We start from the raw sequence: 17,553 nt of genomic DNA on the forward strand, positions 1-17,553 counted from the left end.
GCAGATCGGAGACCCGGTGTTTGATATTCACTTGAAAAAAATGTCGCTCCGACCTCGCACGGCTACGGGAAGAGCACTCCGTGTTGTTTCGCAATGCTGGACTGCGTCTGGAGCGACCGTCCACAGAGACTTTAAATTATTTCCACTTTTGTTCGGTCGCTGTTGTGTGCGCGATGCTGTTTCGGTAGGTGGCGCACAGCTGTCACCAAGCACTGAACAGCACTGCCCCGGATAGCAACAAATGTAGAGAATAGAGTGACATTTCGGGCAATGGCCCTTCTTCATGGCAACATACATCGAGTATGTCGAGGGAATGCCTTGCTGGCACGGGCGGGGCGCAACAGATGCGCGGTCCCTTCTTCTTCTTCTGTCTGTCTGTCTGAGCTGGAATCACCAAATCCTCCTCCTCCTCCTCCTCGCCTCCCTCCCTCCCTCTACCTCCAACCCCTGCGCGCCTTCCCCTCGCACCGCCGTCGACCTAAAGCCCCCGCCCACTTCAATCGGCTGAAAAGATCTGCCCGCGGTTGCTAGGCAGCTTCGTGGGAGCTGTATTAGTCAAAGAAAACAAAAGCCCGGGTAGCCGTGTGGGAGGAGCGGGAGGAGGAGGAGGGGGTGGCGAGGTGATGTCCGCGTGAGTGCCGCGCGTCGCTGCTGCTGCGGCGGCGGCGGACGGAGGAGAGTGGAAGGGAGGGTTTTTTTTTTGTTTCGGGGTCGGCTGCTCGCGAGAGAGGGTGGAGAGAGGAGGAGGAGGAGGCAGCGTCGAGTTTTTTGCGCGGGAAGACGGAAACGGCAGAAGCATCATCATCATCAACAGCAGCAGCGGCGGCATCAGCCGTGCTCCCGTTCTCGCGTCGCCGATCGCGCGTGCCTGTGTGCGCGCACGCACGCACGCGTTGGCACACACACAGCGCAGCACACCACACGTGTGTGTGCCCGGGCTGCCATCTGTCTACGTTAATCCGCTGCCGGGGCTGCGGCGAGCGAGAGGGCGGGCGGGAGGGGAGCGAGCGAGCGATGCTGTCGGGGATGGTGGTGGCGCGGCGCTCGGCATCGCCACATCCCGCCGCGAGCGGGGGGCCTCTCGCGGCGCCGTGGCCGAGCCGGACTCGCGGCGCTGCCCGCGGCGTCGCGGGACAAGGAGGCCGCTAGATGAGAGGCGCCGCCAGAGCGCGAGGAGGAGGAGGACGAGGAGGAGGAGAGCCGCATCCCGAGCACATCCGAGCAGGCATGGCCGCGCGTTCGCCGCGGGGACTGTCGGCGCTGGGGGTGGGAGAGATGTCGTGCGTGGCGGAGGAGGCCGAGCTGGAGATGCTGTACGAGGAGGAGGAGGAAGAAGAGGAATACGAGGATTTGCGTTGTTTTAGCCGATACTGCGAATCACCGGTAAGACGCCGCCGATCCGCACGCCGCTGCACAGATGCCTTTTTTTTTGCACGCAAACGCTGTGGCTGTCTGCGGTCCGAGAGAATCCACGATTCGTGCGTAAATAAATAAAGAAACAATTCTCATGGTAAGGCAGAGGTGACATTTGAATGAATCGGGCCGAGCGAGGCCGCGTGTGTGGGCGGCCGTGAGCAGCAGGGGGTGGAGTGGTGGGGGGGGTGCATTGGGTGGGGCGGTGCGTGGCGACGGGAGGGTGGTGATGGTGCTGCTCTCCCGGGCCCTGCTGCCAGCGAGACAGGGCACGCGATGCACCCCGGGCACTTTACCTGCACGGGAGGAGGAGGAGAGGTGCTGCACTGCAGAGGACGACAACAACAACAACCCTCCCCTCTCCCCCCGACTGACCACGCTGAACCACGGAGCGCGTGCTCGTGAGCAACGCCGCCAACGACTTTGGATTTGGAATACATCCGCTGCGTCATTCACTCGTCGTGAATAATAATAATAATACTCGTTTTGGCGAGAAACATTTCGGACGTTGCTGTCGTGCAAGGGGCTCTCGCTGCGTTATCGCGTTCCTCGCTCCTAGAATTCGTTTTGGGAATGCAAAATTAAAGGGAGAAAATCCGTTATGTAATGCAGTGTCCTACCCGATCAGCGTTAATGTCATGCTTGTTAATCATTGCAAATAGGGTGTTTAATGAGTGCTGAAGGCGACTGACTGTGAGTGGCTAAGCTATTGCTGCATTGCAAAGCGGGGCCCAGAGCCTACAGCACTGTGAAGTTATTGTCAGGGGGTTGGTTGGTCAGTACCAGCTGGGGTGAACATTTGTACCAGCAGTGTCCACCATCAGCAGTGTCCACCACGGGCTGTATCGTAATGTGCAGTCTGTTCTATCGAGACACTTTCTATGTATCCTCAGATTGCATCGATGTGTCATAGAAATTATCTTCCAAAACAAAATACTCAATCAAACATGCTACAGTCGTCCCCTCTGACTTTACAATATTTTTTCCATCACAAAAGCTACCACCGTGATCTTGCGCTCATATCTACGTGCGATCTAGAGATACAAGTTACAACAAGGTGTTCGCAATTGCCACCCAGGGTGCTAGCCATAAGAACATGTTTGGGCCAACGTCTCAAGCACCACAAATGGCAGTGAGAGAGCGTGGCACCGTAACCTCGCTGGGTCACCCTCGTCACTGCCAGTGTGAGCGGCAGTGCGCAGAGGAACGGCGTGAGCGCGGCTTTGCCTCTCTTGCCACCTCTGCGCCGGAGGAAAAAAAAAATCGATGGACGCTGCGGCGCGGTGCCACACGCCTCGTGGAGTTCGCATGTTGTGTGGTCTTCTTTTTTTTTATTACCGAATCAGTGGGGAGGCGGTGGCGGTGGAGTTCGGGGTTGGAGATTCGCGATTGATGGCGACGCCTTCACGGCGACGATTCGATTGACCGATTGCCAAGACGGTGGACCACACTCGTACCGCGCCCGTCGCCAGCGTGTTCTGCACAGCTCCCATGATGCATCGTGCTCCATCGATTCCTGCGCGCGAAACCGATCGGTCCCCGACGCGTATTGATCACGTATTGATCACGTATCGATCACGCCGGGCAGTTGCCGGAGTTGGGACAATGCGTGGCAGCGGCCGCTGCGCTCGCGACGCCCACTCAGATGGAGGGGCCGCCCCTCCCCCTCGCGATGCAAAACCGAGCGTCGGACGTCGACGACGTTTCGTCTCACGAAGCTCGCCGTGCTCGTCCAGCGGGAGCCCCTGCCTTGACCGGACCCCTCCCCGCGCCCTACACGACCCCCCCCCCCCATTCGTTCCCCTGGCGTCGCCGAGCCGAACGCACGACCGCCGTGTCCCGGCGGTCACTTCGCGAGCGAGCTGAGCCGCGTTGGTTGAACGCGGCGAGGTGACAAGCGTGGCACACGGGGGGGGGGGCGGTGGTGACGCGCGGGCGAGACGCGGGCCCCGTGGGGGGGGGGGCAAGGAGGGGGGCGGCAAGGAGGGGGGGCAAGGAGGGGGGGGGGGTCTCTCGGCCGCACGCCACCAGCAGCAGCTCCTTGCTGGTGCCCTGAATTAAAAAGTAAATTCAGATTTTAGTACCAAGGCCTCGAGGCGTGCTCAGTCTGGTGTGAGAAAAAAATCCAAGCGCAACCCCCCCCCCTCACCCCCCCCCCACACAAAAATTATCCTGTCTGTTAGTGCGAGAGTTGTGGCGTTGGTGCTGCATGGCTCTTCAATGTTGTTGTGTTGTGCTGCGGTCAGCAGCGTCTATGGGGGGGGGGGGGTGTGGGTGGCCCCGGGGCAAACCCCACTGTGGGCACACTCCGACGCCTTCAAACTAAACCGGAAGTATTTCATCTGATACCGTGACGCCAAAGCCCCCCCCCCCCAAAATAAAAACCCAAAACGCGGGGCACGGGGCGGTCGCACCGATTCGCCGTTACCCTAGCGACGGCTCTGGCTGCGGTGTGTCGTTCGCTCCGCGCATTGTTCCGAAGAGTTCCCGGAGAAGCTCCCCGGCGCGTGGAGAGAAGCAGTCGGGCGCAGTGCCGAGGGTCTCGTCGCTACGCGCCAGGGGAGGTGGGGGGGTCTGCGAGGAGCAGCTGCGCTCTCCCACAGCGGGAACTTGAGCGGCGTCGTTTTGAGTGCCGCCCCCATGCGGGTCCTCGGGTAGAGGCACGGCGCGGGAGAGTGTACGTCAACAGAATGCATTCAACAAAAATCGTTTTTGCGTGGGTTTTAAACGCCACGTTCCGCCGCGCACCGGCGCAGTAGCCCGTGAAGATGTCTCGCTGCTTCACAGGAACGTGCCTTGAGGTCGCGGTCAAGCGCAACGGCGTTCGGGGGCATTCTCGTGACGTCCGCGCGCGCGCGTTTGAATCCAAGTCGCGCGCTGCTGCTGCTGCTCTGAGCGTCATTCTCTCTATCTCTCTCTCACATTAATGACGCTCCCAGCTGGTGGAGGGACAGAGCGAGGACTCGCAGCCTCTGCGCTCAGCTGCACGGCGAGAGCTCTTTTACATGGCAATAAGCAATCCTGATTTGAAGCTTTCGTGACTGCACGAACCCACACCCTCTGGTTCTTTCGGTAAAGTCACGTAGTAGGTAGAAGATGTAATAGATCACGTGACGTTTCCATCGCAACTGCAAGCAATCGTCATCAGGTGAGACAAACACAGCAGGAGAACTGCTGAGGCAGGAGAAAGAGCTGCTGCACCAAGAGGTTTAATCGGCTTGAGGTGGGCTCAACCCAAGGGTAATTGGGCGGAGCTAGAGATGAAATTTGCATGAAATAACCAACTCACCCGGAAAGCGCCCGATCTCGCCAGATCTCGCCAGATCTCAGAAGCTAAGCAGCAGCGTTGGGTGTGGATCCCGCTTGAATGGGTGACGGTGCTGGTTGTCATCGGGGGAATGCTTTGATGTTGACTGCCGGCCGGATTGGCCCTTGAAAAAAAGCTTCTTATCTCACTGGGATTTACTCGGAGATGAACTTTTGATTCTTCCGAAACTTCTGACTGCGGGGCAACGGGTTTGGTAGCTGAGGGGAGTGCAGTGTTATACGGTACTTCTAAGCTTCCGAGTCTACGCCTCGCACCTTCACCACCAACGCGCACTGCCCAGCGTTGGGTGAATCACGGCCAAACAACGTCGGTGACCCGCGCGGCACGGGGAGGCCCTCGTCCAGTAGCGGGTGGCACGCGTCCGTTCCTCTTAGCGTCGCCCGCTCGGCGCCGGCATCGACCCTCAGCCCGTCCCCCACGCGCTCCGTCGCATTTGGCACCGACGCCCGGGCGGCCCAAAATCAATACGCTCGTGGCGATGGAGGCGACGCGGTGGCGCGTATTGTCACACTCGCCCTACTGATCGATCCGGTGGTTCCCGAAATGTTGGACGCAAGCGGCTCGTCAGTGCCTCTGTCGAGCAGCGGAGCTTAATCGGGCAGTTCGAGCGCTCGTCAAAGGTAACGAGGCGGCCAGCGTGGGACCGCTTTGGTAGGCACCCGTACATTTACCTAACCTGGGAATATTCTGCAGGCGTCGCCCGGACATCAATTCCAGGCACCCCGCGATTGCGTGTACGTCTGTCGGGTGGTGGCGCACTGGTTAGCGCGCGAGCTTCATTGCTGGCCACGGCCAACATCAGTGGCGAGCGACATCTGACAAGGGCCTGGTTCCTCCGTTCACCGGCGCACACTGATCCTGGTCAGCGTGATGATGCATTGCCGATCAACCCCGCGTGACCACCACGGCAATGGGGAAGCATCCTTCCAGCAGCAGATTGACAAAGGGCTGCAATACACCGCAGCCACGATGATCCACCTCTCACCGATAATAAGTATCCCTCCGTGCAGCTCGCAAACTGCCCTCGGCCGTGGCCATGGCAGTGGGAGGGCGGGATTGGCCTCGTGGCAGCCGCCGCTGCCAGGCGAGGGCTGCGTCTCTTCACAGTCTCCGCCGCAAATTAAACCTCTCCCGATGGCAGGGGGCCAGTGGAGTCGTTGTGTGGGGGGGGGAGCACCTTAACAGTGATACCCCACGAAGGAGAGTGAACTTGGGGGGGGGGGGCACATGGACATCTGATGGTGCAGTCCACCCCGACCCACGCCCCCCGCCCCGCCCACAGGAAGCGACGCTGCCCAGATGTTGCCAAGTGCCCGTGTCAAGAGCGCTCATTACTGATAATTGAAAGAGCGATGGCACCAGACGTCAATTTTCATCTCACGCCGTGAGACGGCCGGGGGCGGGGAGGTGGTCCCGGAACGCAGCCGCCCAGCAGAGTGAGGAGCGCAATCAGAATATTTATTTAGACTGGAGGAATCTGATGAGCTATAAAGCTCTTTTTCACAGATGTCCAGTAGGGGTGCGTGAGAACGTTACAGCAACAATCCGAAAACACGATAGGAGTGCAAAGTACAGGAAAGGTGAACAAATCACTTAAAAAATGTATATAAATAAAACTAAACCATTTAAAATATATATAGATAGAGTCCGCCAAGGTGTTTACGTGATTGTTCAGAAGCGACCTGGCCACGTGGCAGAGTTGGACCTCGCTGTGCTTCATCGTCGATGCAGCAGCAAGGCAACTTCGCCTTGCCGTGGCTACGGGAGAGACGCAGCAGCCCCAGCAGCAGCCCCAGCCAAGCCGCCGGTTGGCCAGGCGAGCCGAGCCACTGGGCCGGGTCGATAACATTCGCGACGGGGCTTTCGGGGGGTTCATTGAAATTCACGTCTGGGATTGTCAACGGGCCAGGCGGTGAATATTGGCGAGGCGCTGTCACGAGTCGACGTCCTCCTCGAGAGGTTCCGGTTGTACAACAAAGAGGCTTTCGCAAACGCCACGTCACGTAGCCCAGTTCACCCGTGTGTCTTGGCCGTTCATTTCAACGATAACGCATCAAGTGTGGTGGCTTCAAAATACCTTCTTCGTGGCATTTGTGTGCTTCGAGTCTCCGCGTGCGTGTTTGTTATGCAGTTTTAAGCTGATTGACATGCGGAAGTCACTCTGAATAACAGAGGCAATGTTTTTAGAATGTAAAACATCTTCGTGCGCAGTGTTGACAAGCTCCAGTTGTCATTAAACAAAGGCGGAGCCAGGATTTTCAGGTAGGGGGAGCAACCCCTCCAGCAATGGAAAATGATTGAGTTGTTAGTAAGTAAGGACTTGTCCCTTGCTTTTCATTCGACGCGTGTGCGGCGATGGTGCAGCCATCGATCGAGGGTCGAATTCGAACCGCGTTGTGTGATCGGCATCGCGCTCGCTGAAGGTGAATGCCTTCAGGGAAGTCGTGTACTGTATACGCAACTGCACACAATTCTGCAAGTCACTTATAACTGCATTGCCGTTACTTATTGCCAATTATGGACTCAGACTATTGTCCTATCATCCCACATAGAGTCCCTGGCACGTAATAATATGCTACACAGTGGCAGTGGGGGTAGCAAAATGCCGATGTATTACTAATAAACCCCAATGATCCGATCGGAATTATGGATTTAGATCGGATCATTGGGGGGGGGGGGGGGGGGAGGGGCACGTGCAATAGTTTGTTACGCCGGAGAATCCCTTGAGATGGAACGGTCGTAGGGATAGAAGTCCACGGCGTCAAGTGATGCGTTCGTGGTAACGGTGCTGGTCCCAGTCCGGCTAAACTCGCAGCGGCCCCAAACCTTTTTGGCACCGGGGACCGGTTTCGTGGAAGACAATTTGTTTCACGGACCGGGGCGGCGGGGGGGTCATCATTGGGTCTTTCCCCCTTTTTCAAAGAAGTTCTCCAGCCACGTTTGTTTTTTTACTCATTTTGGTTGAGGTTAGTTTGTGGGCTTTATACCAAAACTGTGACAGAGACAAGTGCGGAAAAGAGGCGCGGACGGAAGTGGTAAATAATAAAATAATGGGGGCGGGCCACGCGCGGACTCACCGCTCTCACCTTCTGCTGCTGTGCGGCCCGGTTCCTAACAGGCCACGGGCCGGTGGCCCGGGGGTTGGGGACCCCTGGGCTGAAGTGCGAGTTGCGGGCAGCCGGGATTTGACTGCCAACCCACACGGCGGCTCCCCCCCACTGCACGATGAGCTTGGTGGTTGGGCGAGGGTTAGGGGGTGGGGGGCGAGCCAGGGCCTTACTCACTCACTGCGGTCACTCGCTCGTTGGCGTCCAGCCACCTCCGTATCCCTCTTCTATCGCTACTGCTGTTGCTGCTGCCATGGTCACTGCTGGCAGAGCGGCCTCGCTCTGCGGTCCCTGGCGTCTGCGACACCGCAGCTCCTCGGGTTTATTGGCCACGCTGGAGAGAGGGGGGGGGGTCTCCGCGTAGCTGCGCTCGCTGGGAGCACCGCGTGAGGATGAAGATCCACAACCACCCCACCCACCCGAGCCCTCCCCAGGTCCCTCGCTTGTTGGGTCCCAGACGACAGAGACACGTTGGGAACTTGCCTTCCCGACGAACACTCTCTCACGCTCTCTCACACCCGCACTCTCTCCAGGAATGAATCGCACTGTTTAACGAGCCCAGTGTGGATATAGAGAGGATTGCGTATTCACGATTAATGATACAGTGCATAAGTGGGATAATGTTATTCATTAGCCCACGTCAAGTATAAAAAAAATGTGAATACATTCATTTGTAATAGGTATTCTTTGGGTCTTTCGGTAAAGCCACGTAGATAGAAAAAATAATTTAAAAAAATATCACGACGTTTCGATCGCAACACAAGCAATCGTCATCGGGTGAATATCCAGTTTAAATGTGGCTGGTTGTTGCTGTGAGGTCATGGCCACTGTTTAATGAAACTGGGTCAGGTGACACACACTGACTCTTGACATTCTGGATCTTTTCTCGATGATGCTTCATGCAGTTTCAAACAAAGCGTCACGGTATTCGCTCCTTTTGTTCGTGAGGATTATTCTTTAGCTTGCCGGTGGGGATCTGAAACAATGATCACTAAAGGCTTGTACAGTACACCGGGTGGCTATTCATTTGTTTGGCTGTGTAGGGTGGGTGGAAGGTTGACGACACAGATTTGTCAATGATGGATCAGTCATCTGTGGCTGTGAGATATCCGCCTGGGGTCCTTATGGAAGATAGTGCTAATGCTGATAGCCGTGGTGATTCAGTAAAAAAAATACCTTTATATATACCTTTAAAAATAACTTTATATGTTTTACAAAAAAATACGAGACATTTTTTTGTCATAACATGAATTTAAAAACAAGTTTGTGCCTGTTTCAAAGCTTTAGGCGGTGTGGTCACCCGCGGCTGAACGCGATGCCCCGTTGCGGAGCGATGCTCGTGAACAACGACCGCACAACAACAAACACGGCTTTGGCAGCAATTTGGTAAAAACCCAGCCCTCGCCCCTGAGCCGTCGTGTGGCTCGGGTCACGTGGAGCATGAGATGAGCAGCCCTGACACGCACCGTCGGGGCACATCGGCTTGCGTGGCCGCCTTCGCCGACCCGCTCTGACCGGCGCGGCGAAGCACGGTCGGGTAACGCGTGCCAACGGAGAGCGTCTCACGAGCGATAGTGAACGGCCGCGGGTGATAATAATGAAAGCGTCGGTCGCTGTGCCTGCCAGGTGGATCAGTACCACCGGCACTCGCTCTCGCCCGTGCCGGAGGAGTCCGGCGAGGAGGAGGAGGAGCCGTGCGGCGTCTCCGCGGGGTCCGCCAGCTCGCGCTCGTCCTCGTGCGAGGGCCTCTCGCCGGGGGCCCTTCCCAGGGACGGCTCTCCCAAGCGGGTGAGATGGCGGCGCGTACTTCGGGAGGGGAAGTGGGGGAAGACGGCGGGGGGGGGGGAGTGGTGAAACAAAACCACAAAAATCCCCACCGTCGGCGCTGATTGGGAGCGTTCACGCCGGTGGGCAGATGGAAACGCACGCCGTGCCGGTCATCGTAGACACGTGGCAGATCTCGTAAAATCGTGATTATAATCCCCCGTGAGCCCTGGGGGCCCGCCACACCTACGGTGAACCACAGAGAGGGGGTGGGAGCAGGACGCTGGGCACGCGTCCGCACTGCGGGGTTGGCGCGGCTCGGTTCGCCTCCACCCCCCACCCCGACGTCGTGACGGATCAAAGGAGTGGCACCGCGCTGTCACTAACTAGGGCAACGCCACGCTCCCCGTGCCGGCCGGCTCGGCTCGGCACCGAGCGGCCCCGTGTACGGAGAGACGCTGCGCCATCGGCACAACCGGCAACCATCCACGCCGCCGCCCTGTCGGAGAGAGATTCGCACGCGGGGTGTCTCTTAGTCGCTCGATGTGAACGTGCCGGTGGGTGTCCAGAGATGGGCACCCAGGGCACGTGGTGGTGTCTGAGAGCGTTGACGTGAGCCGACGTGCGCTCACCCCCCCCTGCCCCCCCCCCCCCGTGCCCCTGCGCTCGTGCAAGGCGGCGACGGCGGCTGCTGCGGCTGCTGTGGTGACTGCGGTGGCGCAGTCCGCGTGCGAGCAGGAGCTGCTCCGGGCCGCGGCGGTCAAACTGCGCACGCTCGCCACGCCGCGGCTGCCCGGCACGCGGAGGCGCGAGGAGGAGGGCGAGGGAGAGGAGGGTCCCGAGGACGCCGAGGAGGTCGAGGAGGTGCAAGACGAGAAGAGGCCACTCAGCTCCTGGGAGACGCTCGAGTACCTTGTACGTGCTCAGGTGATGGGCGGCGGTGGGCGGATAAAACACAGCGGGTTGGCACGGTAGGGGGCACGGTGTGGTGCGTCAGTCAACCCATGGCACCTGGGTCTGTCCCGTGACAAGACACTTCACGTGGCCTCAAAGCGCACCTAGTCCGGCACAAGCACCGTGGTGACGTCACCATAGGCGGTTGTTGTTGGGGGTGGTGGCCACAGCGCCGGCCTTCATAGAGGTGTTGCTCGCTAACAGCACTTGCCCCAACAGTCTGTTGAGGCTTCACGGGGGTCTTTGTCTTTGGGGGGGGGGGTGGTGGGAAGGTGCTGGTGTGGAAGGGGCGGGTGCGGCACACGCCTCCCCAGGGCTCCCGCAGCTCCGCCAGGGCCAGCGCCGCCACACAGCGCGCTTGCTTGCGAACACATCCAGCTCGCAAGTTGAGCAGCGGCCGAGCCTGGCTAGCGCCTGGATGAGTAACCACCGCGGGCGTCACGTCAGCACAGGCGGCTACGAGCCCACGCGGTGGGCAACAGAGGGCAGCACGGCAAATTTCCGTTTGTTTTACCAACCCGCACCGATCAGCGTGGGGCAGCACTCATCCAGCAGTGGAGCGACTGGCGGGCTGTACACATGCAGGTGGTCATGTTTATGATGATATGTTCCGATGCACCCGCAACTCACCGATTTAAGTCTGAATTGAAGGCATAATTTTCAAGAGCGTTTTGAATGTAACTGATGACGTGAACGAGAGAGAGAGAGAGAGATGGCTCACGCACAGTTTAGAGTTTCTCTTGCGTTTATTCTCAATCGTCCGTGTGCATTGTCTACGATGCATGGAGCGCCGTCATTGGTGTGCTGGCACTTTCCCAACCGAGTGGACATCTCAGATGCCCCTTGGCTCTGATGCATCGAGACGTTCCACACCGCAGGCTTAGCGGTGCGAGCGATCACTTCGGCACGCGCCGCGTGCGCGTGGAGCCGGTGGCACGGTGACCAGCACCGTGCGATTCTCGGCGACAGGACCGACCGCTCCAGGACCGGGCCGGCGTTGCGTGGCAACAACGGAGGAGGAGCAGTGACGACGAGGAATACAAGGAGGACGAGGAGGAGGACGAGGACGAGGAGGAGGGCCTCGCGCGGTCACAGCCGAGCCGGGAGGACGGCGTGGCCTCGACGCTCGGCTCCGACGAGCCGTGGAGGCGCAAGCGGAGCCGGCGGGACGAGAGCGAGCACCGGGCGGGCACGAGTGGCCGCGAGCGCGAGGAGGACACGGTGCGGGAGGCAACCGCCTCCGCCCGGCACCGCGCGTCCAACGGGCAGCAGCCCCGGCAGCGGCGCCGGCGGCTGAGGAACGGCTCGGCCCCGGAGGCGCCGGCAGCGAGCGGAGAGCCGGACGATCGCTACGAGGAGGAGGAGGAGGAGGAGGCGGCGGCGACGACGGCGTGGTCGCGCGCGGCAGAAGGCGGCGGCGGCGCCGCGCAGGAGGGCGGCTGGGCGCTGCGGGTGGCGCTGACCGAGGCGGAGCGAGTGCAGAGCTGGCTCATGCAGGCGCACGCCTCCCTGGGGCGCTGCGGCGCCGCGCGGTGGGGCCGCACGCGCGACGTGGCCAGCCAGCTCGTCGACTGCCAGGTGAACGGAATGCTCGGAGGGTGTAACGGATGATACTGGACGCCTGTGAAAAAGTGCTTTAGAGCTCATCGGATTCCTTCAGCAGACAGTAGAATAATACATCTTGACTTAAAGCTTTCGTGACTGCAGGAATTCATGTTCTTGGGTCTTTCGGTAAAGTCACGTGGATAGGTTCAAAGAAAATAACAAAAATAACAAAAACTACGACATTTCGATCGCAACACAAGCGGTCGTCTCTTTTTTTCTTCCTGAGGACGCCCGCTTGTGTTGCGATCGAAACGTCGTAGTTTCTTGTTCGTTATTTTTTGTTATTTTATTTGAACCTATCTGCGAGACTTTACCAAAAGACCCAAGAATATAGTAGAATAATATTCTGATGCTGGGAGGGTGCAAGGCATGCTGAGAGATACGACGGGCTCTGATCTAGGTGCTGTTGTGCCCCTCTCTGGAGTCGCCGTTTGATGTCGTCAAGTAGCAGGAGAGGAGTTTATCTTCGCGGCGGGCCTCTGTCTAGAGAGGCCATGTTATGCATTGAAATTCTACGCAGAGAAGCGCAAATTAGTGGCGCTGTAGGAGGAGACCCATAAAAATGGAGCATGGTGTCTCTGAGGAGAGGGGAAATTGCCTTTCTGTAGAAAGTCCCGTCAATAATTATTCCTCCGATGAAGTGTGGCATGCTCACCGGGTTGCTGGAGGCCGGTGTGTATATTGCGCTCCTCCTGCTCCCGGAGTTTGCGAGTCGCACGCGAACACCATCTGTGTCGTAATCAAGCCAGGCGTATTCAAGAGTCGTGTTGCTTGAGTTGTCAGGGTGAGGCGGGCACGTCCCGCTGATCTCTGTCCCCATGAAGAGCGATTCACAGACAAAGCAAGCGGTGCGACGCGGAGACAGATAATTATGTGTAGAGGTCTGATTTGTGAGCGTCTATAGACAATGACAATTGTAACTGCACTCGCTGTGGGCGGGTAATTGGGCCGGGCGCATACGTGACGGTTGGATATGTCACTTTGGACCAGCAACTAATGTACTAATAATAATCATCATAATGATTTAAAAGACGATTTATGTGGAGTCCAGACGCTGCTAGTTTATCTCGTTCCACCTCCCGCCACGACAGCTCCGCTCCCGGCCATGGGCAGACTCCCGAGGACAACGATAGCAGCCCAGCTTCCTCCAACCATTATCTCGTCGACATTGCTGGCAGAGATCCTCTTGTTGTACTGGAGCGGCTGTCCCATTGTCAGTGGGCTCTGCTCCTCACCGTCACCGCTCGGCCGCCGCTTTCCCCCCGCTCCCGTCCGCGTACGGTGGCCCTGCTCTCATTGGCCCCGGCACCGGCGTCCTCATCGGCCATGATCTACCCGCTGCTGGACGGAGGCCGTTGCCATCTCTCACGGGGTCACCGCGATACAACGTTCCGTCTCTGCTCCTCCCGCCCACAAGCTGATTTCGCCGCTCCGTCTCCGCGGCGGGTCGCGTTCTCTCCACCGGCTGCCCGCGTTCTCTCCGCCGGCTGCCGCTGGTCTCGACCGCCGGCCATCGTCCCTTCCGCGGTCAACACGACGTCCGCAGCTTGCGTTGTGTTCGCTCGCCAACCTCCTGCCGTTTCTCAGTGTAATTCCAAGCGTGCGCATCTCCGTGCGCCTCTCCGTGCGCCGTTCATATTTTTTGCTCCGTCCCCCTTATCGGTGTCTCCGTACCACCGATCCGTGCACCACAGCGGGTAGGCGACACGCCCCCTCCCCCCGCAGGCACCGAGAGGTGACTCAGCGGTGGCGAAGCGAGCCGCGCGATCGTCGCTTCGACGCTTCCTTCTGACCGCAGACCTTGCGCGTCCACATTGCACTCACTACGACGCTGCCACCAAGCGCTCGGGCCGCCTGGCCCAGATTGCTGCGTCTCTCTCGATCGTTTTTCCGTCTCCGCGGAGTCGCGTCGCGAGCGCCAGACATTGCCGCTTTGCTGGCGGAGCCCTCGAGTTGGCTTGTAAAGGGCGAGCTTCGAGCGTCTCTCTCTCCGATTCCCGTCACACAACGCCCTCGGATTGCGGAGACGATGGTGGAGATTGCGTCTGCGTCTCCAAGGGCCCCCGCTATCGTCAACAAGCGCGTGCGCGCACGTGCTCAGCCGCGTCGTCCACATTCCTCCCGCTGCCTCCGAGTCCGAGTATACAGTGCGCAATGTGAGCATCGCATACTGTACCTTTATACAGCTCGTATATGTTGTAATGTAGTCATTTACACGTGGCTGGAAGAGAAACCAATGGAATCCTGTTTTTAACCGTAAGAAGAGACAACGGTGGCGTGCTCTTTTGGACCATATTTCTCTTTTAAAAAATTAAACGTCAAAGGGCCCCTGTCTTGGTAGTGAGAACGTGGCTGTTCATCCAATTTTTATGAAAAATATTTCAATTACCAACACCAGGGAAACTCACCCATGCGTTGTGTTTCTGCCTCCCTCTCATCTCACTCTACTCCCCTCCACTCTCCTACCTCTCCCCTCTTACTTGGCTCATCTACACTCAACTCTCCTCCTTCTCACCTCTCATCTCACTGTCCACCCCTCCTCAACGCTCCCTCTTATCTCTCCCCTCTCACATCTTCACCCCCATGCTACACAAGTTAGAAATGAGTCCACGCCACGACCAAATACACCCAGGGCACCCTTCCCTCATCACTCCGGATCATCTACAGACTTACTCTGCCTTTACTCGAATCATTGATTTGAATCAAAACGTGAATTGCAAATGTGGAAATTGTGCCATCTGGGCACTCACGACCATGCACAGCCCTTGTATCAATCCACTGCTGGATGAGGGCTTCCCCGCACCGTGCGGGTCCTGGGGGTTATTGGACCATACTTCGTCACGCTGGGTGGTGCGGGTTGGTGAAGGCGTCGAGCACAGACGTGGGAGCGTAGAAGTGCAGGACAGCAATGGACTTTGCTGCACTGCCCTTAGTGTTGCCATCATGCCCGGGTGTCTGTGTGTCGGGTGGCAGCAGCAATTGGTGAGTATCGTGATCTTGTGCCGGCGTTGTGTTGGACTTGAGTACAGGAGGCGCCTCGGTTGACTGAGAAATACGTCCGGGTTTGATCTATGGTGGAAAAAATGGCAAGCCGAACCTTCTCCAATGCAGCCACGCAGTAACATATAGCACCTGTTTTGCGCATTGTGGTCACTCAACCAGGGCTGAGCCCTGTTTAACCCGGTTACCCTTGCACACGGGGGGGTAGGTTCCATCTCAAGGGATTATCTCAGAAAACGATGTTTTTCTAAATGAAATAAATAAAAATAGCTTCCGAGGTGTGACGAGCCCGGGCTCGTCCCGGGGTGATTCGGTCGACGGTTCCGCTCGTGCGGCACTCCCCTTGAGCGCGCCGCCGCCGTTGGCCGTGCCACTGGCCGTGTCGCGCGCAGAGCCTGCTGACGGAGATCGAGCGCAAGGTGTCGGTGCTCGGCGCCCTCATCACGCGGAGCGACGCGCTGCTGGAGGAGGTGCGGGCCCGGGCGGGTTCGCGGACCCCTATCCTCGCCGGCGCCGCGGGCGGGGACGGGAACTCGGCGTGCCTCGACTCCACGGCGGCGACGGAGGCGGGAGAATGGGCCGCCCCCAACGACGGCCAACCGATGGACACTGGGTGCGGCCGCGAGCCGGACGGCGACGACGGCGACGACGCCGCCGGGAAGGAGCTCGCGTCCGACGGGCCGGAGAGCGACGTCCGCCCCGCCGAGTCGCCGGGCCGCTGCTGCGAGAGCGAACAGGCTACCGTGCAGCACGCGGCGGCGCAGCACGTGGACGCGCAGCGCCTGCGGAGGAGGGCGCACGCCGAGGAGATCTCCGCTCGGCTGCGCACGCTCAAGGGCAGCTTGCTGGGGCTGCAGAAGGTGCTGCTCGACCGGCAGACCATCCTGCAGGTGAGCCCGGAGCGCAGTCGTTCATCGGCCACCTCCATCCAGTTGGCTGAACGGCGTCGTTATTGGGTGACGAACTGCGCGAGTCAATTCTGAGAGTCCACGCGGGCGCTTTTGTATTTATTTTTGGGGGTTTTTCGCGTAAAGATTTTCTTCGCCTGGGTGCACTCGCGGTTAGAGAATAATTTCAGAATCGGGGAACCACCGCGCAATATGCGCCCTAAGACGTCCTGTACGTTACGGGCTCATTACAAATGCAATTTTTTTTTTTTGGTCGCGAGTTAAAATTCTGGTCGGGGCTCAACTTAGCCCCTTCATCACTGCGGAGTGGATAAAATCGGCACTACCACGGAACGGGAAGTCGTCGGCGGTTGTTACGGACCGACCCGCTCCCGCCATGGCGATGTGGACTCACCACCACAGGCTCGTGGGCTGTAAATCGCCGATGAGTACCTGGGCTCTGACTCGACGTTGTTCGGTGAGGACGTGCGTGGCGTTGCGTCTCGCAGGGACGGTTAACGCGGCAGGAGGCGGAGGGAGAGGAGAGGGCGTCTCACGTAAACACACCGCGCGCTCTTTTTGTGCTCTCGAACGCGGCCTTCGCGGCAGTGCCGCGCTGCCGCTTGCCTTGCTCGCATCGCTCTCTCTCGCCGCGCGTTTGTTGCTAACCCCTAATTACCGCACAAACAAATCTCCGGGTCACAATAAACAACGCTGTTCAAATTGCGCGGTTACTGAAAGCGCCTTGAGCACATTGCGAGAGAATAAAAAGAGATAATCGCTAACCCCCCCCCCCCCCCCCGGTCGGTGGGTTGTCGCTGCTCTGCGGATCGTGGCGGTGACATGGGCAGAGCGGTAACGCGTTCACTGCTTGACTCGAGCCCACGGGCGCCCCCGGCTTATTTACCGCGGGTGTGTTCGCCGTGTAAAAAAAACCACGACGTGCCGTCTGGTTCACGGTGAACTTCAAGGATTCCGTGACGCCGATCGAAGAAGAGGAGAGGCCACGTGTGCCCAGGTCATGGTTCAAATTTTCCGAATGTGAATAATTACTCGCACGGTGCTCGACTGGGAAAAACGAAGCGATCATCGCCCCTGTCTGCAAATTCTTGACTCTTTCCTGGTAAAAAAAAAAAATGTAAACAACAACAATCAATAACAATAATAGCATTAATCAATAATAACATAAAACAATAACGGCGGCTGACGTCCACCCGGGGTTAGATTTGTTGGGGGTGAAAAGTCGCGCTGCCTTCACCATTCGGCGGGTACCCGGAGCGTTCGCTCGCCAGCTGCCGGGGACGGTGCCACGCTCCGACCTGAGCACCTACGCAGAAGGACCCTTGGAACTCCCCCTCCCCCCCCGCCCGCCCGCCCGCCCGCTGGAGAAACGTCAATCCCGCTCCGCTTAGCCGAGCGGGATTTGGTTCCGGCGCTTTGGCGTCGGCGCGCCACCGAGATGCGGCTCGCGTACGGCACGAGCCGGCACGTCGCC

The 17,553-nt window shown here is 58.7% G+C and overlaps 1 protein-coding gene across 3 annotated transcripts in view; it reads left to right on the forward strand.

Moving 5' to 3' along the window:
• The first annotated feature begins 1,149 nt into the window (after positions 1-1,149).
• LOC116943297 (nesprin-1-like) overlaps positions 1,150-17,553 on the forward strand; it is a 97,545-nt gene continuing 81,141 nt past the window's right edge. For 2 of the 3 annotated variants that reach the window (XM_032956034.2, XM_032956036.2), the window contains exons 1-5: positions 1,150-1,383; positions 9,475-9,636; positions 10,288-10,539; positions 11,536-12,144; positions 15,564-16,061. In XM_032956034.2, coding sequence (XP_032811925.2) covers positions 1,150-1,383; positions 9,475-9,636; positions 10,288-10,539; positions 11,536-12,144; positions 15,564-16,061 — 1,755 coding nt within the window. The remainder of the gene's footprint in view (positions 1,384-9,474; positions 9,637-10,287; positions 10,540-11,535; positions 12,145-15,563; positions 16,062-17,553) is intronic. The other variant, XM_032956035.2, reaches the window with a different exon arrangement.

The sequence above is a fragment of the Petromyzon marinus genome, chromosome 17 (assembly GCF_048934315.1).
Source record: "Petromyzon marinus isolate PM22_M1 ecotype Great Lakes invasive population chromosome 17, UKy_Petmar_22M1.pri1.0, whole genome shotgun sequence".
NCBI classification, from domain to species: Eukaryota; Metazoa; Chordata; class Hyperoartia; order Petromyzontiformes; family Petromyzontidae; genus Petromyzon; species Petromyzon marinus.